The 24,531-nt window shown below is 34.2% G+C and overlaps 4 protein-coding genes and 1 pseudogene across 5 annotated transcripts in view; 2 read left to right on the top strand and 3 right to left on the bottom strand.

Moving 5' to 3' along the window:
* The window catches only part of LOC107838708 (phospholipase SGR2), a 20,338-nt gene extending 19,673 nt beyond the window's left edge, over positions 1-665 (bottom strand). The window contains exon 1 of one of the 2 annotated variants that reach the window (XM_016681871.2): positions 513-665. The gene's annotated coding sequence lies outside the window, so the exon portion shown is untranslated. The remainder of the gene's footprint in view (positions 1-512) is intronic. The other variant, XM_016681872.2, reaches the window with a different exon arrangement.
* Positions 666-1,296: 631 nt separating this feature from the next.
* On the top strand, positions 1,297-6,130 carry LOC107838707 (50S ribosomal protein L19-1, chloroplastic). The gene is made up of 7 exons (XM_016681870.2): positions 1,297-1,506; positions 3,300-3,334; positions 3,866-4,114; positions 4,206-4,292; positions 4,576-4,709; positions 5,597-5,723; positions 5,813-6,130. The coding sequence occupies exons 1-6, from the start codon at positions 1,443-1,445 to the stop codon at positions 5,700-5,702; spliced, it is 675 nt and encodes a 224-aa protein (XP_016537356.1). The 5' UTR covers positions 1,297-1,442; the 3' UTR covers positions 5,703-5,723; positions 5,813-6,130.
* A 1,901-nt stretch (positions 6,131-8,031) lies between these two features.
* Positions 8,032-10,406, top strand: LOC107838706 (splicing factor 3B subunit 6-like protein). The gene is made up of 2 exons (XM_016681869.2): positions 8,032-8,399; positions 10,100-10,406. Exons 1-2 carry the CDS (start codon positions 8,146-8,148, stop codon positions 10,218-10,220), a joined length of 375 nt encoding a protein of 124 aa, XP_016537355.1. The 5' UTR covers positions 8,032-8,145; the 3' UTR covers positions 10,221-10,406.
* An 899-nt stretch (positions 10,407-11,305) lies between these two features.
* LOC107838705 (26S proteasome non-ATPase regulatory subunit 7 homolog A) lies at positions 11,306-18,442 on the bottom strand. Its single transcript, XM_016681868.2, has 10 exons — positions 18,126-18,442; positions 15,217-15,309; positions 15,035-15,116; positions 13,956-14,052; positions 13,773-13,848; positions 13,539-13,597; positions 13,303-13,425; positions 12,527-12,584; positions 12,353-12,438; positions 11,306-11,738 (listed from the first exon to the last, which is right to left on the bottom strand). The coding sequence occupies exons 1-10, from the start codon at positions 18,310-18,312 to the stop codon at positions 11,667-11,669; spliced, it is 933 nt and encodes a 310-aa protein (XP_016537354.2). The 5' UTR covers positions 18,313-18,442; the 3' UTR covers positions 11,306-11,666.
* Positions 18,443-20,440: 1,998 nt separating this feature from the next.
* On the bottom strand, positions 20,441-22,780 carry LOC107838704 (annotated as a pseudogene).
* Positions 22,781-24,531: the final 1,751 nt, after the last annotated feature.

Genomic DNA, 24,531 nt, shown 5'->3' with positions numbered 1-24,531 from the left:
AAAATACAACAATCGAGGTACAAAAGACAACATATAGTAACAGAAATCGAGGAAAATAAACTACATGAGCATCCAGTACCCCTTGAACTATGGCCAAAGCTAAAGCTGTTAAAAAGGTTGACAAAAGATGCCACATCAGCTATAAAGACCGACAAAAATATGCTAAAATTTAATCCAGGAATAATAAAATACCCGTGAATTTGGAGTGTGTCATAGTAAATTTTTCAAGGAGGTAATAATTGAGGTACAACAAACAACATATAGTAACAAAAAACTTGATTTGACAGCTGAAAATACAGTAATCGAGGTACAAAGGATAACCTATAGTAACAGAAATCGAAGAAAATAAACTACAGGAGCAATACTACGACTACTAATACGAACAAATAGCAAAACAACGCAAGTGGGTCAATTAAATCATGACCCATAAGAAGAAAACTATGTTAAACAATTAAAAATTGGAAATTGTTGAATTAAAGATAGCAAATTATAGTATTGGTATGAAATTTCACCTGAAAAAGAAGGAAGAAATTTGTAATTTTTTATTTTTTTTTGTTAATTTTAGAAACTAAACGAAGAAATCGAAATTGAGAGAGGCGAGAAGGGAATATTCCTTTAAACCCATGTGAACAAGAAAAAAAAAAAATCTCCATTTTAATGTATATCTTAAGCTCATATTATAATAATAATAATAATATAATAATAACTACTCGATGTAATTTTACTCGTTAAAAAAAATTATGACTAGAAGTATGTTATTATTATGAGTGAAAATACATGAAAAAAAATTATAAAATTGTCTCCCATAACTTATTTTGGTATTCTAACTTTGCATTAGTAATTATTTACGTTTCTAATTTCATCTCAAGTGAATTTAAAGATTTATGAATTTTCAATTGATATCATACATAGATATTTCGACAAATAGATTTTATTTTATTAAGATTTAGTAGTGAAATAAATAACTATTTATGAAAGTTTGGTGTTACATGTGATTGAAAAGTATGACGACAATGGCATTCACAAGCTAAAAATATAAGAAGGATGTTTGCATTCTAATTTTGAACGTTCGAAGGTATATACGATCGAAAAGTATGATTTTACGGTAATGGCATCCACAAGCTAAAAATATAACGAAGGGTGTTTGCATTTCATTTTTGAACGTTCGGGGTATATATGATCCAAAATATAATGTAGGGTGTTTGTATGCTATTTCTAAAAGTTTGGGGGTGTATTTGATCCTTTTTCATTTAAATTTTCATAAATTAATTTTAGAGATAATTCTTTTCTTCTTTTATTTTTGAGAAAATTATTTAAAGAAAAAATATTGATGTAAAACCCCCAAATGCTACTAAACCCACCACACACATTTTTCCCTTTCAGCTCTAAAGCGCCACCGTCCTCCGCCGCTCACCGCCGGTAGAATCTTCTAGAAGAAAAAAATGTGGAGAAGATTCTCTTCTCACCTCAGTTCAACAGCTCCGTCCGGCATTTTAGCTCGATTTGGTATGATTTTATAACTCACATATTGTTTTCCTACTATTTACCTTGCTATTATTGGCTTAGTACTATAGAGTTTGAAGAATTAATTCAGTCAAACCTCTCTATAGTGGCCGCATTTGTTTGAAATTTGTATGGCTGATAAAAGTGAGATAGTTGTTACAGTGAGGTGCTGTTATATATGTATACTGACATTTGATGTTTCGGTCTTATTTAGCTGTTATAAAAGAAAGTATATATGCAATTAGTACAATCAAACTTCTCTATAGTGGCCGCGTTTGTGTGAAAGTTTATGGTTGATAAAGTGACATAGCTGCTATAGTGAGGTGCTGTTATATATGTATACTGACTTTTGATATTTAAATTTCATTTAGCTGTTATAAATAATAATATATGCAATTAGTATGATCAAACTTCTCTATAGTCGCCGCGTTTGTTTGAAATTTGTATGGCTGATAAAAGTGAGATGGTTGTTATAGTGAGGTGTTGTTATATATGTATGATGTTTAGATTTCATTTAGCTGTTATAAATAAAAATATATGCAGTTAGTACAATCAAACTTCTCTATAGTGGTTGCGTTTGTGAAATTTTATGGTTGATAAAGTGACATAGCTGCTATAGTGAGGTGTTGTTATACATGTATACTGACTTTTGATATTTAAATTTCATTTAGCTTTTATAAATAACAATATATGCGGTGAGTACAACAAACTTCTCTATAGTTGTTGCGTTCGTGAAAGTTTATGGTTGATAAAGTGACATAGCTGCTATAGTGAGATGCTGTTATATATGTGTACTGACTTTTGATATTTAAATTTCATTTAGCTGTTATAAATAACAATATATGCAGTTAGTACAATCAAACTTCTCTATAGTTGTTGCGTTTGTGTGAAATTTTATGGTTGATAAAGTGACATAGCTGCTATAGTGAGGTGTTGTTATATATGTATACTGACATTTGATATTTAAATTTCATTTAGCTGTTATGAACAACTTATAACAAAAATATATGCAATTAGTACAATCAAACTTCTCTATAGAACTTCTCTATAGTGAACGCGTTTGTGTGAACGTTAATGGTTGATATAGTGACGTGATCGCTATTATATATGTGTACTTACATTTGATGTTTAGATCTCATTTAGCTTCTATAAACAAAAGTATGCAATATAAGAAAGAGTATACAATAACAACAACAAACCCAGTGTATTCCCACATAGTGGGGTCTGGAGAGGGTAAGATGTACGCAGTCCATACCACTACCTCCGGAGAAGTAGCAAGGCTGTTTCCGATAGAAACAAAAGAGTATGATGGTAAAAAAGACAAATATTAGTAGCCTTCACTGGTGAAGTTGTGACATAACTGATCGGCATCATTTAGAGTTGAATGATTAATACAATCAAACCTCTCTATAGTGACAGCGTTTGTCTAAAAGCTTATGGATGATATATTGATGTGTTGTTATATATTTATACTGACATTTGATATTTAGATCTCATTTAGTTGTTATAAACAAAAATATGCAAAATTAGGAATAGTATGAAGGTAAAAAAGACAAATATTAGTACGCTGAAAATTTTATTTGCAAAAATTTAAAAATTCAATGGCCAAATTTGCGATCGAAATTGAATTTGTGCCACATAAATTGGGACCGAGAGAGTACATATGTGTGTGTGTGTAGGAGGCATAAAATCTGAATTGTCTCTGATTTTGTTTTTTATTTTGTGATGTTGTATGTATTTATTGTATATTAGCTGGTAATGAGTTGAAAGTATTTCGTTTGAATGTTGTAAATCAGGAAATGCTTCTAAGAAGAATGAGGTGGAGCTTGGTGTAAGTTCTCATCACTCTTATCTCCTTAATCTTTTCTATATTGACTGATTAGATTATATAACTAATGCCCGTTTAACTAATACCCGCATAATTCTAACCGGCTACCAAACAACGCTGGAACTCTTGGAGTCTGTTCATTACGTAGGATTTACTGACAATATGGATTGCTTAGAGTCTGTATATGAGTTATATTAGAATGATTCTAAGCTCCACATGCAGACATGCTTGAATCTCTATATGTTCTTGATGGAGTGATTTTATGCCTTATATGTGTTTCTTAGCAAAAATAAAAAGCTGTATATGTGCTGCGATACTATGCGCTAATATTTTATGTGGCTAATGGAATATGGATCAACATGCTTCTTGTTGTGTCCAATAATTTGAATGAGATAACTACATTGCATGTTATTCTTTTATGGTGGTTCTTCTCTGTGGAATACATTAATCAATAGTGTTTTAGCATTAAATATAATTAGTATTGTTTTCTTCTGAAGTTCTAAGGATTGATATTGTTTCTGCAACTTCTTTCAGAACTTATTTGAAACTAGATTGAACGTGTCTGTTCACTCTAAGCATAACAGAAATGCTTCACTGTCATCGCCTTACATGGCTTATAGATCATGTTTATCGCAATACAGTACCATGATCCCAAATCTCCCTGGAAAGTTCAATAAATCAGGTGCTACTTCAGTTGACATGGTTTCTGAAGATGCTTCTGCTTTGGCAACTCCCCGTATCAAATTTAAGAGGCTCGATAAAACAGCAAAACATATAATGCAGGTATACAAGATGGTATCTTTTTGCCAAATATAGCTTCCTTCAGCAAAATATAGCTCAGTCTAATGGAAGTCGTATTTCTATTATGATGTAGATTCTTGATAAGGAAGCTGTTGAAGAAGTAAAGGTGCAGAGGGAGATTCCTGATATAAAGCCTGGTTATGTTATCCAGCTCAAATTGGTATAAAAGCCTCTGTTTAAAGGATCATATCTCATTTTTAAATTCCTATTTAGCAACCAGCATTGACCAAATGTTGTTGTTTTGGTGGTCGTATTTTTAATTTATGTTTGGTGCACATATGATCCTCCAACATGTATAGAATGGTTTGGACTGATTTCATAGAAAAAAATTCCTGCAAATATTTTTCATGTTGTATGCATTCCCCATCTTTAAAAGAAATGTGTATCAATTATGAAAAAGAAACTGTTGTTTTACTGTTGGTATGGTGATGGTTATATTGCAGGAGGTGCCGGAGAACAGGAGACGTGTTTCAATTGTCAAAGGCACAGTGATAGCAAGGCGCAATGCGGGTTTAAATACTACAATCAGATTAAGAAGAAACCTGGCTGGAGTTGGGGTTGAAAACCTATTTCATCTGTAAGTCATCACTAGGCTTATGTGTTTGTTACATTCTTAAATGAATGCTCTGTTGGCTGTCACTTGATGCTTGCAGTTGCTAGATTTAGGTTATCTTGCTTCCTAAGTGATCATCTGCTTAACCTGATTGAAGTCATTACTATAAGAGCTGTTGTGGTGGAAAAATCAAGACGGCGGTGATGCTTTTTAATATTGATCGGCATTGGCCTGACATTAAGGAATGATCCATAGGTGATAATATAACTGAAGTGTAGTTTTCTCTAGTAAAACCAGGAAAATTTTTGCCAGGAAAGATAGTTGAATCGGGAGGTTTCATTTGGTTTCTAGTGAGATGATAACATCCAAGGGGAAATAAGGTTTTGAGGTAGGGTGTTTATAAGTTGATAGCTTAGGTCCCTAAAAACATTTTCTCGGAAAACTGGACCGGTGCTTTCTGTTATATCATAAGTTCATGACTACCTTAAAACTATGTGGCGGATGGTATAAGCTTATAAGGTGATCAGAACAAGTATGGCCTTTGCGAGAAGGTTAGCATGCAAGGAGTTGCAGCTACTATTCTACTGTTCTTACTCGACTCCCAAGATATATCTCAATGTTTCATCAACTGTCTTCACTCATCCAGTTTGTGTATGTTGTGGGTGAACTAGACTTTTCTCCATCAAAAATACTTGTATTGGCGACAATCCCCTTTCTTGAGCTTTTTAAGCATTTTTCTTTCCATTAAACTCGTAATGCATCTCTTATTCTGCTTTTATTTAGAAACGTTTATTTACATCTAAAATCTTGTTGGTTATGCATAATTCACATCCGGATTCCTGCAAATTTGCTTATAGAGCTTTCACGGGATTGGACTCGTAATGTTTAAAGTGATTTGAAATTATTTGCAGGTACTCTCCCAACCTAAAGGAGATAAAGGTGCTTGACAAGAATAAAGTGAGGAGGGCCAAGCTATACTATGTCAGGGACAAGCCGAACGCTCTGAAAAAACACTAACAACCTTAGCTCACGTGGAAGGTACATCGAAAGATAACTGTTAGATGTTATTGCCTAGAGAAATCTGTCAAATTCTTATGCACACTTGGTAAATGCTATTTATCTATCAGGGTTGGAGCCTATCATCTCAAAGTTGTTTCGCCAAAATGTAAAAGATTGCAGCCGAAAACAATCTTATTACGTTGATCAACATGTATCAGCAACATCCCTTTCCTTTTCCAGATGTTGCAGGTAACTTTTACCAAAGTAGCGAGCAGATCTTGCCGTAGAATGGAACATCTCTCTTTATTAGATTCTACAATGGTCATAAACAAGCAATATGATTTCTTTACCCAACTTTTGGTAATTTCTTAGTAGCTGTACTTTTCTGGTCTGTGTTACCCATCTGAAGAGATTCAAATAAAGCATATTTCAAGTTTCTTGATGCATGTTTCATGTTTTATTACGATCCTTATCTACTGTCTCTATATCTTGAGCCGGGGGTCTATCGGAAACAATCTCTCTACTTCTTCGAAGGTAGTGGTATGGACCGCGTACATTTTACCCTCCCCAGACCCCATGTGGTGGGAACTCACTGGGTATGTTGTTGTTTGGTTTGGTGAGTCGTGGTTCAACAGGCTTGTAAATTTTGTAATTGGAATTGGACAAAAGGAGACTTTTCCATTGTTGTCCAAGGAGCTCTTAAGCCTTAAAAGGGCAGCTCGGTGCACTAAGGCTCCCGTTCGCTGGAGCCTTGAACCGGAGAAAACCTTAGAGAGCACAAATACGTCATAGACGCTTTAAGTTGGCACCAATGTTCAGAAACTTCTTGATAGAAGTGTATCTTCGAACACTCAAAGTTGACGAATAACGTGTTCAAAATTGTTGCTCCTCCTCTCTCCTGCTTTCTTGAAGGGCAGTTCGGTGCATTAAGTTCTTGTTATGCGCAAACTTCAAAGAAGGGCCTCCTTCCAAAATCCAATTGGTTCATTTGACTTGGTGTTGAATATATTTGATGGTTTCTACAACTAATGAGTATAAATCATGTTTCCATGCTTCTCAGTAAAAAATAAAAAAATAAAAACATAAATTTCAAAAGTTTAGACATGATTCGTTTATGATTCAAATATTTATAAATTACTAATTTAGTGCACGTGCTTTGCACCTGTATTTCTCGTAATCAATAAAACTATATATATAAATAAAATTATTAAAAAGTAGAAATTAAAGTTAGAATAAATTTTATATCTATTTAAATAATATAGCTTGTACCAAAAAAAAAGAACAACCATTGAAATCTATTAGTAAAATAATATCATATACCGGATCATAGTTTATATCTCCACAGTTGAAGCAGTAGCATGATCTTATATTTTAAAAGAGAATTCATATTGAAGAAGTGTTGGGTAAATTGAAGTTCGTTCTTTCCATTTATGTTGAAGTCTATTAATACTCATTCCCACATAAATTTTTGGAGTATTTAATATTATAAATAATATAATATTACATAAAAGCTTTAAAAGAATTTTTTTTATCAAAACTTATTTTTTTTAAAACAAGGTATTACTGAGAACCAATTAGTGTTTGATCAAACTTTTAAAATCAAATTAATATTTAAGTACTTCTTAATTTTTAATATATATCATAGAAAATCAAACCTTTTCCATTAATCAAGGACATGTTACAGTTGATTTTAATTTTTTTAGTAGGATTCTGCCTAGTTTAACTAAATTTAGTTCATTTAAAATTTGGTTCAATAATAATAATTATTTAGGAAAATAGGAAAAAAATAGTTTTGTCTATTATGAAATTTTTTAATGAAGGATAAAAAAATTCAAGAAGGTTTTCACATTTTTAATATATTATTATTATTATTATTATAGAATAGATACAAAAATTACGGCAATCAAATTTTTCTATAACACCATTTTGTTATATAGTTATTTTATTTTGGCTACTTGACTTTTTTCAGGGTTAATTTTACATTTTATATTTAACTTCTCTATAACGACTATCTATCTTTAATAGTAATGATGTTTATTATAATAATACATTACTATGTAAAAAATACAATATTAAAAATTTATAGTAGTCATCATTAATGTCACACAAGATAAATTTCAAATATGAATATCTATTTTTTAAAAGAAAATTATATTTAAATGGTGAACATTAATTATATTTGAATCTCGACTTAGTGATATGTGATAAGTAAAAATAAATGGAGAATGTATGACGAAAAAAATTATTTTTTAAAATTTATTTAAGTTACAAATACAGACCACAGTACTCCGAATTTGAGACAAAAAGGGTATATATGTCAATAACTTTTCCTATCAAAATTTGGGGAAATTTGCCCTATAAATAGAACACGGACTACTATTTCCCAACTCTGTCTCTCACACAAAAAAATCTAGCTGAACGAGAGCTCAAAAATTCTCTCTCTAAATTCCGGCGAAAAATCATGGCGGCGTTGAGTCTCCGGAAGGGAAATACACGGCTACCGCCGGAAGTAAACCGAGTGCTATACGTTCGTAACCTTCCGTTCAACATTACGAGCGAAGAGATGTACGATATTTTTGGTAAATACGGTGCTATTAGGCAGATCCGTATTGGTACTAATAAGGATACGCGCGGTACTGCTTTCGTTGTTTATGAAGATATTTATGATGCTAAAACCGCCGTTGATCATCTCTCCGGCTTCAATGTCGCTAATCGGTAAGTTAAATTTTTGCTTTATTTGCTTTTGTTCGAGTGATTTCAGCTGTATACAAGTATTATAAATTGTAATTTTCTGCGTATTAAAATTGATAGGCAAAAAAAATCTAGGTAGAAGAGACAAAAAAAAAACTAGGTAAAAGAGGCTAGAAAATTCTGTCTGTCTGTCTATTCTTGTGAAAGTTTTGGCGGCGTTAAGTTTTCAAAAGGGAAATTGCACGGCTACCGCCGGAAGTAAACCGAGTGCTATACGTTCGTAACCTTCGGTTCAATATTACGAGTGAAGAGATGTATGATATCTTCGGTAAATACGTTGCTATTAGGCAGATCCGTATTGGTACAAATAAGGATACGCGTGATACTGCTTTTGTTGTTTATGAAGATATTTATGATGCTAAAACCGCCGTCGATCATCTCTCCGGCCTCAATGTCGCTAATCGGTAAGTAAAAAGCTTTTACTTTTTTGTTGTTGTTGGAGCGATTTCAGCTGTATATGTGCTGCGTACTATAGGAGAAGTATTGTAAATTGTAATTTTCGACGTATTAAAATTGAGAGGCAAAAAAATCTAGCTAATAAATTAAGAGGCACAAAGAAATCTAGGTAAAAGAGGCTAGAAAATTCTCTATCTATCTGTTCTAGTGAAAGTTATGTCAGTGTTAGGTTTTCGAAAGGGAAATCACAAGTGAACAGAGTATTATACGTTCGGAACCTTCCGTTCAATATTATGAGCGAAGAGATGTATGATATTTTCGGTAAATACGGTGCTATTAGGCAGATCCGTATTGGTACAAATAAGGATACGCGTGGTACTGCTTTTGTTGTTATGAAGATATTAATGATGCTAAAACTGCCGTTGATTATCTCTCCTCTCTCCGGCTTCAATGCCGCTAATCGGTAAAAAAAAAAGGAACTTTTGATTAATTGTTGCTATTTATTTGCTTGAATTTTATTGAGTGAAGGATTCAGTAACTGAACTATTAGTTGTTTGCTTTTTAATACATGAAATATCACATCGTTCAGGTAGAAAAAAGTGAATTGTTGATAGTTGAGCTATGTTTTGATAAATAGTTGGTGATAGTTTAGGTAGGGAACTCGCTAAACTCGAAATAATTGGGATACTTTTATGTGTGTTAAAGCGAATAGTTGATAGTTAAAGGTGTGTTTTCGATAGATGGTCATAATTTAGGTAGTAAACTCACTCGCGCTATCATGCAACATGATTGTTTAGGTGTGGAACTCAAAAAGTTGGGATACTTTAAGAGTGCGTTAAAGTAAACAGTTGATAGTTAAAGGTGTTTTTTTGACAAGTAGTTGGTGATAGTTAGGTAGTAAACTCGTTCGTGCACATGATGATATAGGCAGGTATGGAACTAAAAAAATTGGAATATTTTAGGTGTGTTAAAGTGAACAATTGATAGTTTAGTGTGTTTTGATATATAGTTAGTAGATTGTATTTAAATATGAATCAGGAGTCTTTTGTGAAACTAGATGTACCTACCTTGCTTAATTTGATGTATAATTGGTGCAGATTCTAAACTAGTTAGTATTAGTTATATGGTTGTCACTATCTCAGCAGTCATTCTGCTATACGATGACTTATTTTTCAAGACAATTCGGTGCTCTTTAACATTATAGGTTCTCGATATTTTCTTCCCACATACTTATCTTGATGTATATTTGTGTTTTTGTTATTGTGCAGATACTTGATAGTTCTGTATTACCAGCAAGCGAAGATGAGTAAGAAATTTGACCAGAAGAAGAAGGAGGAGGAGATAACAAAGATGCAGGAGAAGTACGGTATTTCCACCAAAGATAAGTGATAGGGGAACTTCTATTACTTTTTTCTTTCCTTCATTATGTAAATCGAGCCAGTCTGAGCAAGGAGTGCATCACTTTTTCTGGCCACCAAATTATCAGAAAGAGTAGCTTGTAGTACTGTATCTTTATTGGAAGTTTGTAACGGATAGTTTTTGAGATGATTGAATATTGTCAGATGTTTCTACCTATATCGTGATGTTTTTTCTCTCTTTCCTCTCCTTGCTGTAGTTACCTTAACGTTATATGATGGTGCATTTACTGGTGGTTTCTCTCTGTATGTGATGCTATATTTGTGCTCTCTGACGCAACCACTTTACCTTTTCTTTTTGTGGTGGTGGGGGAACTTATAAGTTGGGCTTCCACGTATTCGTTGTTGAAAGACACAGTTCTTTGTTGCTTTTAAGTTGCAGCAACGGATGCTTGCGAGTGATGGCCTTTCCCTGTAAGTTAAATACCAGTAACTTGTTCAGCATTTTCTTGTGATATCCTTATCTTTTATTTTGTCATTGAAGACCATGAAGACCAAATTTGTCTCAATTTCCAAGATTTGTGGCATTATAGAGTTGTGGGAGTTGTTGTGTTAGTTTTGGTATATTGCATTATAGGGTGGTTGTTTTTACCTCTTTTTCCTAACTATGAGAAATTTGCCATGAATTCTTCAATTTGATTTAGAATTGTTTTGGTTGCGTAGTATCTACTATGCTTTGGGAAAGTAAAGTGATTGAGCATAGTTGCTTTTTTTTCTCCTGTCAATAATAACTTTTCTTGCCAACTTGCATTTGGTAGAACATCTTAATAACTTTTCTGGTCGAGAAATATGCTTTTGTCTTCCTACATATGAAAGCCATACATATATCCGATAATTGCTCTACTATGTTATTACGCTTGGCAAAGGAGCGTTACTAGGTCTAGATGCTTCTCAAACTCAACGTCTTGAGGCTAACGTGAGATCCGTTCGAGGACCTATAGGCACAACGTCTTGAGGCTAATGTGAGATTGAGGAAACGTTGTTATGAAGATTTATTTCCTCAAAAGTTCAAAATGGTGAATTGAGGAAATATACAAATGATGTTGAGTGCACTTAAGAGAGCATCAAATTCATCTATTTGGGTATTCAGTGACGAATTCATACACGAGGTCCCAACATGTTACCTTAGTCTTGAGCCTATGTTTCAACTGAATACAATAAAAAGAACAAAAGCGTAGAAATTTGATCTGTTAATACAAAGAGAATAGTCTGTCGTCGTCAATCAATCGATCTAAATCCCACTGGAGAAGGAACTTCTAAAATCTGGAGGAACAAAGCTATAAATATCAAAACAGATGAGAAAACATAAAAAGGTTCCCTCCACGTCCGAGATTGTCACAAAGACAGATTCAGGCTCCAATTGCAACTAGCTGCAAGTACTGGGCAGAGAATGACCAAAGAGAAACAAGACGGGGATTGCTTAGCTTCCAGCTGAAGTTGGCACTGCAAGGGGCTTCGAGTCCTCGGCCTTTTCATGTTCCTTGTTAAGCATCTGAAATGGATATCACAAGTTTCAAGAGTCAATCCGGATATATGCAATGCAATGTACTTCCTCCGTTCCAACGTGATGTGGAATTGTTTGATTGGAACAGATGTTCAAGAAAGAACGGAAAATACTTTGCGGTGTTTAAAACATGTCAAGAGTCATTTGAGTGACTACAAATCATCTAATTTAGGTCCAAAATGAAAATTTAGAAGTTCAATTGTTTCAAACTTATAATTTAAAACAGATGTTCATTAACAGATTAAAAAGAACGTTTTGCAGGAGCCAGGATACAACACATCAAATTCTAGTTATAGGCAGGATAGTTGCAGAAGGAAGGATTTGGCGAAAGATTGACAGTTGTATCCGCTATAGAGTGAAAGATAATCAACAGGGTTTTAAACATGTTCAATCGTAATAAAATTGAAGGACACTAAGCAAAGTTCAACAGGGTTCTAACCATGTTCAATTGTAGTAAATTGAAGGCATTGACACAAACCAATTGAACTTTTTATTTTGACGAGCATTGAGCGCTCATTAGAACTGTGTTACCTCTGCGCGGTAGTTTTTCTAAACATAATGACAAACAAACAAGTGAAAAACTATAGAGTAAAATGTTGTACCTTGTTGTTGATCAAGTTATGGAGAGCAATCACACTTCGGATAAGTGAAGACAGATATATGACCAACATCATATCATTTGTTTTCACTGCAGCAAGAATCAAATGGGACTCAACATGTTAAAAGACAATATACCGGTGTAAGTGAAACAGAGATGGAATTCCAGGTTAATTTACCTGAAAATGCTTTAACTAATTCAGCAACATTTAGATTTGGCAACAGGTTGAAGACATCCTGCAAGAATTTTTTGTATTTTAGTATTCAACATGTTAATATCTTTGAATAGGAGGGGAAGTCGGTTAAAAATCAGCCAATCAGCACCACAACAAAATGAGAACACTGGCAGCAGTTTGGTGGAACAAGAAACTAATTCAGCGTTTTATGTTAGAAATCAAGTGTTAGCCCCTAAGTTGCTCAAACTCTCCAAAAACGTTGCTGCACCCGTATCGGATCCTCCAAAAATGCACTACTTTTGAAAGATCCGACACACATCCGATGACATTTTTGAGGAGTCTGAGCAACATAGGTGTTAGCAATAGATTTGACCTTTCTTGGTGCCTAAGCTTCTAACATCTTAATAGAAACAAAATCACCATATAATGATTCGGAAATATTGCAACAAGCAATAACTATATGCTCCACATGCAGAAAATTGTTTATAGAAAACATGTTGCCACTCGTAGCAAGGGGACAAGATATTCCTAAAATCTAACAGCTTAATTCATTCAAAATAGGGTCCTCAAGTAGAGAAAGCTGCGGGAACTATTTTCTCTGCTTAAGGATCTTATTTTGAACAAATTAATCTATAATATTTTAGGGATATCTATGAATTAATTAAATTTTTTACTTTAAAAGTTCCCTACATACGTCAACAACCTTTAGATTGAAGTTGGCAACTGAAAGAACGATAACGAAGCCAGAAAAGAGAAGGGTAGTTGATAGTAAAGCTAACCTGCAAATGGTATAGAATTTCATGGTTTAATGGAAGCTTCCCATCAATGACGAGACCTAAATAACTCCGTATCTCTTGAAGTCGAGCATCCAATCCCTTCAAAGCTGCCAGTTTCCCAGTTACCTGGATTGGAATTGTTCAGAGTACTTATTAGTTATTGCCCACTACTTGTTAAGAAGCGAAACTCAACATTATCAATTTTCTATAATTTAAAGTCATAAGGATCTGAAAGAAACCTCAGTTGCAAGGGTACTGATTGTAGTATCTTTCACATCCCTTAGCAAGTGCTCAACACCTGTCAATTAGGGTATATTGTACATAAAATTTTAATGCGTATACACAGAGAAAATGACACTTGCAATAGAGAATGACAAGGAACTGCTAATAATTCAAGCACAGGAAAATAACTTGAAATTTTAAAGTAGAACACTGGTAAACTAAGAGTAGAAAATTGATCTTTAGAGTTATACCAATTTCTTCAACTTCGTGAGCAGCAATTTCTGACGGTACGTGCACAAACACATTCTGGCTTTTCTGAGTTGCATTCTGCAAATATACCCAGCCAGCATATCACGCACATTGCAAAAATAACTTATGAATATCGACAAGCACCAAACCCTTCTAGACAATGAACTACTAATCTAAGTTTGTACCTCTTTAACTTCCTCAACAGCATAGTATGCCTTAGTTGGTATTCCTAGCTCCTTAGGCTGGACGTCAATTATAACCAAGACTGGAGTAGGGACATAGCTACAATAACACCACCAATAATAAGCAGCATATTTGGATGTGAAACCTTATAGCATAAAAGATGCAAAGCTTAAAACAGTGTAGCCACACATTAAAGAAATTTACTCTCTTGAATGACGAACAAATTTAAGTGAATTTATTTGTATTTGTGAAACCTTATAGCATAAAAGATACAAAGCTTAAAACTCTGTAGCCATAAGTTAAAAGAAATGTACTCTCTTGAAAGAGGAAAAATTTTAAGTGACTTTATTTGTATTTACATCATTTATCCAACTTTTAAGTTTAGATATGAACCCTGCTCCCCACCCCACCCCCGCCCCGACTCTATAGTATGTATCCCATGATTATTTCAGTTTTAAGCTGGTTTTCAAAGGTGTATGTATCCCCACAATCTCCTCTCGGACATCTTATTTGCAATGTCATACTACTATCAAAATTTACACACAGTTTAACTTGGTGAGATTTATTAGAACATCGTCATCTATAAAGTCATTTCGAGTTTCGCACCAAAAGGTGATACAGAACCATGAAAGTTAACTTTAAAAATGTTGTTTGAGTTGCTATATTTGTATATCCATGAAAATGTTATTTAAATTGCTCAAAGACTTGGGAGGTCAAAACGAAACTTGTCCTGTTAAGTGACTAGTACAAGCTCAAGAGGGAAGTAAACTAGTTTGACTTGTGCAATACAACAATGTCCATTTTCATGTGACGTAGCCTGTAAGTCTATTAATCTGTTTCCTTTTTAGGTATACCCCTCGCTAGTACTGTAAACAATTCTTTTCCCAAGTTCTCTTTTTGCTGTTTCCGATCTCTCTCAAGATACATTTGATAAGTAAGGCTTTTAGCTTGAGAAACCCATCCAGGCACAATCAATCAACAAAGATTCTCATGACACCAAACTAAATATGTCAAATAGGATCTCTGAATGAATAATTAAATAATACTAATAACAAAAATAGAAAATAAATAATGTCCTTACTCGTTAAAAAGCCCATGAATGTTGAGATCATTTTCCCGAAGTTTGGGACCAGTGCTATACCAACCAACAACATGCTCCTTTGCTGTTCAATCGAGACAAAGGAAGTATGAATACTCAAACAGATGACAATACTTATACAAGAATCACGAATTGCAAATCGCACAAGTAAAGAATAACAATACCATTTATCCTACGGAACATGGAGAACATTGATTCATGATAGTTATGGTCAAGAAACCAGATACTTGGGTCCCTGTCATCCTCCTCAAAGGGCACTGCATGAAACATCGGAAGATGTTAGGTAAAATCACAAAACAGATCCATATCTACGGCTGAACCAACTCATCATTTGGAATGAAAACATGGGACGCAGTGGGTATCAGCCAGATGAACCAATCTCAGGAAACTGCAAAGGTATTAGAGTTATAATGTTAATTCAACTAAGGATGTAGTCTGTCTAATTGATACTGCAGTACATCTCCACAGAAAAGCTAGACGTCTTTCCCTCAAAATTCAGCAAGCAGTAGTCAACTGTGTTGGTTAACAAAGTATGTTCTGAATTTCTTAGTTCCATTCAATTCAATAAGAGTAAGTTTGAGGATTGACAGGACTAGCTGTGTAACATCTTAACCCAAACCACCATAGATTTCCTCAATCTTCTGGAATAAGATTTACAATATAAAGCCATTTAACACACACATTTATAAGGCTTTTATTATGAGTGAGCTCTCCTTCCTTACAAGCTTAACAAAAAGACAAGAACATCTTACAATAAACTGACAATCTAAGCAATTATCAGAATACAGAATACAGTCATACACCGATTCCTCCCTCCATAAAGGTAGGATAATTCATGCCAAACATTAAAGTTAGAAATGTACCCACTTTATGCCTACTTCTAGCTCTCCTTCTTCATTCTGGAACCAAAAAAATATTGCTTGTTCAGCTCCAGGCAAGACCTCCCCCAAGAGAAAGAAATCACCTTCAAAACCCAGATTTTTCTCTAAACTGTTGGCATACATCTAAAGTTCAAGTTTTCATTGACTAGGGTCAATTCAACAATATTTGGCTCCACTTCAGTTTCCTTCCTTGATGTATTCACCAGAAAAACTAGGCAGGCTGAGAGTTACTTTACAATTTTCCATTGACTTTTACCTATTTTATAATCTACGATACTCAATAGCACTAGCAGATGAACTATCACTTTCTCTACTGCCCTCAATAATATTTGTTGCAATTTGATTACATTCATAAGAGAATGACTCTAAGTTCTCTAAATCTCAAACTTCGCTGATACAAAACCCTAACAAACTTCAAAATTCTATCAAATTGTAATAATTATGGCACAAAATAACCATTAGCTAGGTCCAGTCTCAAATTCAGCTCATAAACCCTAAAATACTTCAAAATTCCATTAAAATGCAATAATTATGGCACACAAAAAAATGTTAGCTGCGTCTAATCTCAAATTCATCTCATACAAAATCCTAAATACTTCAAAGTTCCATCAAAATGCAATAACTAAGGCGCAATAAAACCCTTTGCCAGCACATTAGCTAGGTCTAATCTCAAAATAAGCTCATAAAAAACCCTAAAAAACTTCAAATTAACTTCTATATTACGATTTCCTATCAACATCAGCTCCAAATTCTCAGTTCCAATATCAAATTCAACTCATACAAAATCCTAACAAACTTCAAATTCCATCAAAAAGGCAAAAAATAAACCAAAAAAATTAAATTCAGCAAAAATTCTCTCAGATCTGGAAATTGTTTGCAACAATAATACCTGCATAGCTATTGGTAACATCAATAGTGCCTTTGAAAGAAGTACCAAGCAATACTCCAACAACACGAACTTGTATCTCTAGTAACTCTATTGTAATGGTCTACGATACTCAATAGCACTAGCGGATGAACTATCACTTTCTCTATTGTCCTCGATAATATTTGTTGCCATTTGATTACATCCATTAGAGAATAACTCAAGTTCTCTTAAACTCAAATTTAGCTCATACAAAACCTTAACAAACTTCAAAATTCCATCAAAATGCAATAATTAAGGCAAAAAACAAACAAACCATTAGCTAGGTCCAATCTAAAATTCAGCTCATAAACCCTAAAAAACTTCAAAATTCCATCAAAATGCAATAATTATGGCACAAAAAACCGTTAGCCAGCTCCAATCTCAAATTCCGCTCATACAAAATCCTAAAAAGCTTCAAATTCTATCAAAAAAAGCAAAAAATAAACCAAAAAAACTTCAAATTCAGAAAAAATTGTCTCAGATCTGCAAAGTGTTTGCAACAACAATACCTGCATAGCTATTGGTAACATCAACAGTGCCTTTGAATGAAGTACCAAGCAAAACTCCAACAACACGCTTCCTTGTAACTCTAGACTCTAGCAACTCTATTGTAATGGTCTACAATACTCAGTAGCACTAGCGGATGAACTATCAGTTTCTCTATTGTACTCAATAATATCACTTTCTCTATTGTCCTCAATAATATTTGCTACAACTGATTACATCCATTAGAGAATGACTCAAGTTCTCTCTTAATCTCAAATTTAGCTCATACAAAACCCTAACTAACTTCAAAATTCCATCAAAATGCACTAACTATCGCACAAACAAAAGCATTAGCTAGGTCCAATCTCAAATTCAGCTCATACTCACACAAAACCCTAAAATACTTCAAAATTCCATCAAAATGCAATAATTATGGCAAAAAAAAAAAAAAAACCACTAGCTAGGTCCAATCCCAAATTCAGCTCATACTCATATAAAACCCTAACAAACTTCAAAATTCCATCAAAATGCATTAACTAAGGCACAATAAAATTCTTTCCCAGCACATTAGCTCGGTCTAATCTCAAAATTAGATCATAAAAAACCCTAAAAAGCTTCAAATTATCTTCTACTTCACGATTTCTCATCAATATTAGCTCCAAATTTCCAGTTCCAATCTCAAATTCAGCTCATACAAAATCCTAAAAAACTTCAAATTCCATCAAAAAAAGCAAAAAAAAAAAAAATCAAAAAAATTCAAAACTACAAATTCAGCAAAAAAATAAGAACAGATCTGAACCTGCATAGCTATTAGTAACATCAACAGTGCCTTTGAATGAAGTACCAAGCAAAACTCCAACAACACGCTTCCTTGTATCCCTTGCAACTCTATTGTAATGGTCTACAATACTCAATAGCACTAGCGGATGAACTATCACTTTCTCAATTGGCTTGGGTGATATTTGCTGCGATTTTATTACATCCATTTTTGCCTTCTCTCTTCGAAATCTCAGAGAAAAAAACTTGTTCTCCAAGAAAAAACAAAGAATCAAATAACTTTTTGTTTGCCAAACAGAGCTTTATATAACTATGTATGTTTTTGTATATATTTGATATATATTGAACTTGAAGGGTAATGGGCCTTAATGGGCTTTAGGCCCAGTTTTGTTTATTTTTGGGCTAGGTTGGACTAAGGCCCCAAAACATGGAACCTTTACTAGAAAACGAGATCTTCTGTTAAATGACATTTTCAAGTCTTCTTTTTAATTAAATAGACTACAAGTTTTATTTTTAGGGAAACAACCTATTTTTTGAGATAGATCTATTATTTATCCGATCCATATATAGGCAGATCGATTATCGATCCGATAAATCGATTATTGATCCGATAAATCGATTATCGATCCGATCTATATATGGACAAATCGATTATCGATCCGACCTATATATGGACAAATCGATTATCAATCCGACCTAGATATGGACAGATTTATTATCAATCCGACAGATTGATTATCAATTCGACCTATATATTGGCAGATCGACTATCAATCTGACAGATCGATTATCGATCCGACTTATATATGGATAGATTGGTTATCAATCCGACCTATATATGGACAGATCGATTATCGATTCGACCTATATATGGGCATATCGATTATCAGTCTGATAGATGAGAAGATAGAAGTAGGCCATTTTGCTAATTGAAAACTTGAAGAGGCTTAATAGCTAAATTTTCTCAGTAGACCATTTTGTTAATTAAAAACTTGAAGAGACTTAATAGCCAAATTTTTTACTAGAAAACATCAATGCTCCCGTTATGTACAAGGTTTGAAAAGGGTCCCACCCCAAGCGTGTATTGTAAGCAGCTCTACTTTGGATTTCTGTCAGAGGGTGTTTTCAAGGTTCGAACCCGTGACCTCGTGATCACATGACAGCAACTTCACCATTTACTCCTAGAAATCTTTACTAGAGTGTGTATTAATTGGTTTGATTTGATTTGGTGTATTATTTTAGGCCAAACAATGTAAATTTTGGTAGTTTGGAGCTTAATTATAGAAAATTTTGTTGTTTTGCTTAATTACTGAAAATCTCGATTTTGGATCTATTGAGATACATATTTAGCTTTCGATATCTCCAATGAAGGTACAAAGATACATATTAGTTTCTGATGCATTTTTCTCAATTTTGGGTCTGTCAAAATACATAATTTATCCAACAAAGATATATTTTTTCCTTTGTAGAGATACATAATTAGCACTAGATACATTTTTTTCGATTTTGGGTCTGTCGAAATACATAATATATTCATCAAAGATATATTTTTCCTTTGTAGAGATGCATAATTAGCTCCCGGTATATATATATTTTTTATTTTAGGTTTGTTGAGATACATAATTAGCTTCCTATACATTCAACGAAGATACATAATTAGTTGAAATTTCTGTAATTACTTTGTAAGGGTAGGGACTGGTGTAAATATCGTAAGTTAAGGTATATGTTTATGTATTTTTATTTTATTTTATAATTTTAGTATGTTTGCAAATTGAAACACATAAACCTAAATAATAATATAAAAAATTAAACCGATTATACACAAATCATGACTAATGATACACAAAATCAAAAATCGATAAATTGAACTGAATCAACCTTTACTTTAGACCCCTCGTCTAAAGTAAAGGTTGATTCAAGATTTAATAATTTATATATTAGTTCTATCGAAATTAATAAATTATACAATAAATTAAATTTCATAAGTTAAATACAAAGTTTAGGTAATGACTAATGAGCTAATGAGCGGTTCTTTCGGGCGGGAAGTAGGTTGGGTCCTATGGGCGGACATCAATTAGAAATTCTTTTTTTTTTTCTTACTATAAAAAATGTTCTCTGAACTTTTCATCAACATGAGGCGATCGTAATACAATATATAAGGTATCGATTCGATGATCCATGTGAAAATGTGGTTAATGAGAATTAGTTATTGAGGATAGACAAACCGGTAAATCCCAACCAGAAAGTTGAAAATCCCAACCAGAAAGTTGAAAATCTGTTGGACTGCCAAAGCCAAAAAAACAACATATGATTCAACTAAGGAAAATGCAGACCATATTAGCTAGCTAGTTTCATTGTCTAGTTTATATATATTTGTAAAGTCAATTTTGATCAAATTTTACACACTAATATCTTTTCATTCTCGTAGCAATTCTGTGTTCAAATTTTACAACCATCCTCGAAAACCTGACTGAATAGTGAGTTGACAACATTATGTATATTATGGACAGTCCAATAACCAGACCACAACCGAAACCCATGAGAACCGCTTGCCAACTGATCAAATCTCCTTCTTCATCATCTAGCTCAACTGGAGTTGTCGCTTGCGGTACCCCATGTTCTCCACCACAATCTTTTGAGATTGGCAATCCACGTAACCCATCATTCCCTTGGTATGAACTGTTATCAAACGTATCAAATTGTTTTCCTTTGGGAATGCATCCAACAAGATGATTATGAGAGAGATTTAAGACTGCAAGAAATGTGAGGGATGCAAGTTGTTGTGGAATTTCACCGCCTATTTCGTTGGATGAGAGATCCAACGATTCAAGTACAGATAAACATTGCAGGGATGTTGGTATAACACCTTCCAAGCCATTATGAGATAGATTCAGCGCACGGAGTTCAACGAGATCTCCAATAATGCTTGGGACATAAAAAAATTGACGATCCCATCCCTTTGTTGTAACTATCAAAGTATTCGTGTAATAAACAGAATAATAATCAGCTATATACTCTCGGGTTCCACTGTTCTCACCAATGATTTTCATAGCTTGAAAATTCTCGAAAAGGCTCACTGGTAAATCTCCACTAAATCCATTGGATGAGAGATCTATTACTCGAATTTGAGCAAACGAGTTGTTTGTCCTTGAAGCACTTATAGGGCCATGCAACTTATTCGATCTCAAGCTTAAAATCTTCAAACCAGGAAGGCCTCCCAACCAACTTGGAAATGTGTCATTCAACTCATTGTTGCCTAAATCAAGGAATTCCAAATGTCTGCAATTGATCAACGATGGCGGAACTTCCTCCTTCAGCTTATTCCCGTACAAGTTAATGATGCGGAGTCGGTTTTCAGTAATAAAAGTTGTATTGATTGTTCCACTGAGATGATTGTTGTTTAAATCCAAAACCTGAAGTTCATTCATCTCACCTAAACATTGTGGGATTGTTCCGTTCAAATTATTGCTTCCCAAGTCTAGCACTGTCAGTGTTTTCAGATTGCAGACGGCTGAAGCAAGCTGTCCAGTGAGATTATTTTGAGAAATGCTTAGAGCATATAGCCCCTGCAGGTCTAAGAGTGACTTTGGAATAGGACCTTGCAGCTGATTTTGTTTTAAAACAACTGAATACAATGTTTTGGAGTTGAACTTGAACTCGTGAATTTTTCCACTGAAAGAGTTATTGCTCAAGTCTAAATATTGTAGTGATGGGAGGGAGAATATCCAGGAAGGTATAGTCCCATTCAAGTGGTTTGATGACAAGTGGAGATATGTTAGGTTTTTGAGTCCACTTACGTTGGATCGAATTGGACCAGTTAGGGAATTGGATGATAAAGAAAGGGTTTCCAAGTTGGAAAGGTCGAAAACTCTTTCAGGCAATGCCTCACGTAATTCTGTACCTGGAAGCCATAGAGTTGTTAAATAAGAAGAGAAATTTAGAGGAATGGTGGAAGAGATGTTCACTGAGTCAAGGTAAAGCTCTCTTAATTGCATCAAGTTCTTAAGGAGCAGTTCAAAATTGTAAGGCCCGAGTCTAAGCCCATATGGATCAACAGTCCATATACGAAGAGCTTGTAATTTAGAAAGGTGGGAGATTTCTGCTGGGATTAGACCTCTAAAACCTGAATCCGACAAATCAAGAAGCATCAAGCTAGATAACTCACTGAATTTAGGTGAAATGAGTGACCCAAAAAAATCATTATAAGATAAAGCAAGCCGTTTGAGATTGGAGAGCTGAAACAGGCTACTGTTGGTATGAAATTTGCCTTGAAGTCCGCTGCAAGCGAGGTTAAGCTCAATTACATGTCCCGTCAGCTCCTCACAATAAACTCCATCCCATGAACAACAATCTGTGCTCTTATTCCATGAAAGAGTTGCTGGATTTTAACAATCGCCAGAAACATTAGGATTGAAGGCAAACATGTGCCTGAATTGTAGAAGGGCTAGAGCTTGATCTTTGGGGCACAAATGAGGTAACGATGATGAGAAAGCAAGTTGACAAAGAAAGGGATATAGCATAAGAAATAGTACAAGTTTTACACAATCCATTGCTGGGTGCACTAAAATGATTAAAACTAATTAAGTTGGTAGAGAAGAAATCAAGAAATGTTTGCTTTGTGTGTCTCTATTCAATAATTTTGATGAGATATATATAGCAAAAATTAAGCAAATAAAAAATCTACTACTACATGTTGCTGTGGAGTAATCAAATTCCAAGAAGGTCACCTAGTCACTTTCAATCAATTTTAAGTTGGCAATTGCATAATTGATTATTCAATTGAAAACGTCACAATCCCAAGTCTACTTTCTACTTTGTTTTCACTGTACATTCAAGAGAGAATAAATTTGTGTTCACTTGATGTGTTGTTAATAATTTGTCATATTCTTAAAGCTGGAAAATTAAACGAATAAGCATCTAGTACCTCATTGAACTATGGCCAAAGATGTTACAGCACACTCCAACTTCACAAGGGGCACAAGACGAAGAGAATTTGCTACTGTTGCTTTGAGCAGTCAAGTTTAGGAAGCTCACCTAGTCACTTTCCGGTCAACTTAGTGAAGTTAGTTACATTTTCACATTCTCTGGTGTATAAATTTTAACAAAAATCTAACCATCCATATGTGAAGACTATTCAATTTAACAGTAGTCAAGTAAGAAATAGTTAAAAGAGTCTTAACAGTAAGAAAAAGGGCAGCCCGGTGCAGTAAAGCTCCCGCTAAGCGCACAGTCCTGGTGTGGACCGGACCGCTTCACCTTACATTTTGCAAGGGGCTGTTCTCCGAGGCTTGAATCTCGACCTCCTAGTCGCATGACAACAATTTATTAACCAGTTTCTCCAGGGCTCCTCCTCTTAAAAGAGTCTATAAGAGCATTAGTTGGTGTATAGACTTTGGCATAAACCTCTCAAAGTCTAAAGTTCAGAAAAGTTTGATTGGTCGGAATGAAAGAGTAACAATTGGTATATAGACTTTGAGTAAAATAACATTTCAAGTCAAAATTCCAAAGAAAAATTGATTGGTTAGGATAATAGTGTTGGTGTATACACCTTGACTTCCAAGTCAAATATCCAACTTTTTTCCCCACCAAGTTCATGGTACATTCATTGGTTTGATAATGTGCAGAAAGGTTACTTTTTCTTGGAAATAGGACACTTTTTGGAGTGAAAAAGTTCGCGTTGAAGGCCAAACGGGATCAGAAGCAAGTTTGTATTTGCAGCAGAAACGACTTCACTATCTAACGGGATAACTCTATACTAATGAGATATAGATACGTATAAGGGACAAACAAGAATCAACAATGGAACAACTTCTGGAAGACAGTTCAGTTGCAGCTAGACATATAGAAAGAAACTTAACACTGATGGTTCTTCCATCGATAACCATGGGATAGGAGGTACACCAGGTGTGATTATATTGAGACTCAAAGAGATCTTTCTCATAGTCGTCCTAATGGTTTAATCAATTTTGAGAATGAAGACACACAAATGGAGGTTCAACAAAGTGAAGAAGTGAATAGAGTTGAAGTGAACCAGTGGTCAAAGTCTCTTATGAATCTATCATACATTGCAGACAAAAGAAGGACAAATGACAAGATCACAAGGCAACCAAAGTTAAATGATGGATTTAATCACAGCCGTAAATCACAGAGTAACAGTTGTCAAACACATGAGCTGGATGTTATGGAGGTTTCCTAGCAGACAAATTGGTATAGTACAGTGTACAAATTGTTTTTATTTGTTCTTTATTTTTACATAGAAATTACATAGGATACATGAGTGTTGATACAGAAATACACAGACAAAAATTTCCCCAAATTTCTTTATGGTATCAGAGAAGGTTAGATCCTTCATCTTTGCTCTTTATCTCTCTTCACTCTTTTTGCTGTAAATCATGCCAGGAAATGATGAAACAGTTGAAAGCGCACCT

Source organism: Capsicum annuum, chromosome 8 (assembly GCF_002878395.1).
Source record: "Capsicum annuum cultivar UCD-10X-F1 chromosome 8, UCD10Xv1.1, whole genome shotgun sequence".
Lineage (NCBI taxonomy): Eukaryota > Viridiplantae > Streptophyta > Magnoliopsida > Solanales > Solanaceae > Capsicum > Capsicum annuum.
This window is presented reverse-complemented; position numbering and strand designations above follow the sequence as displayed.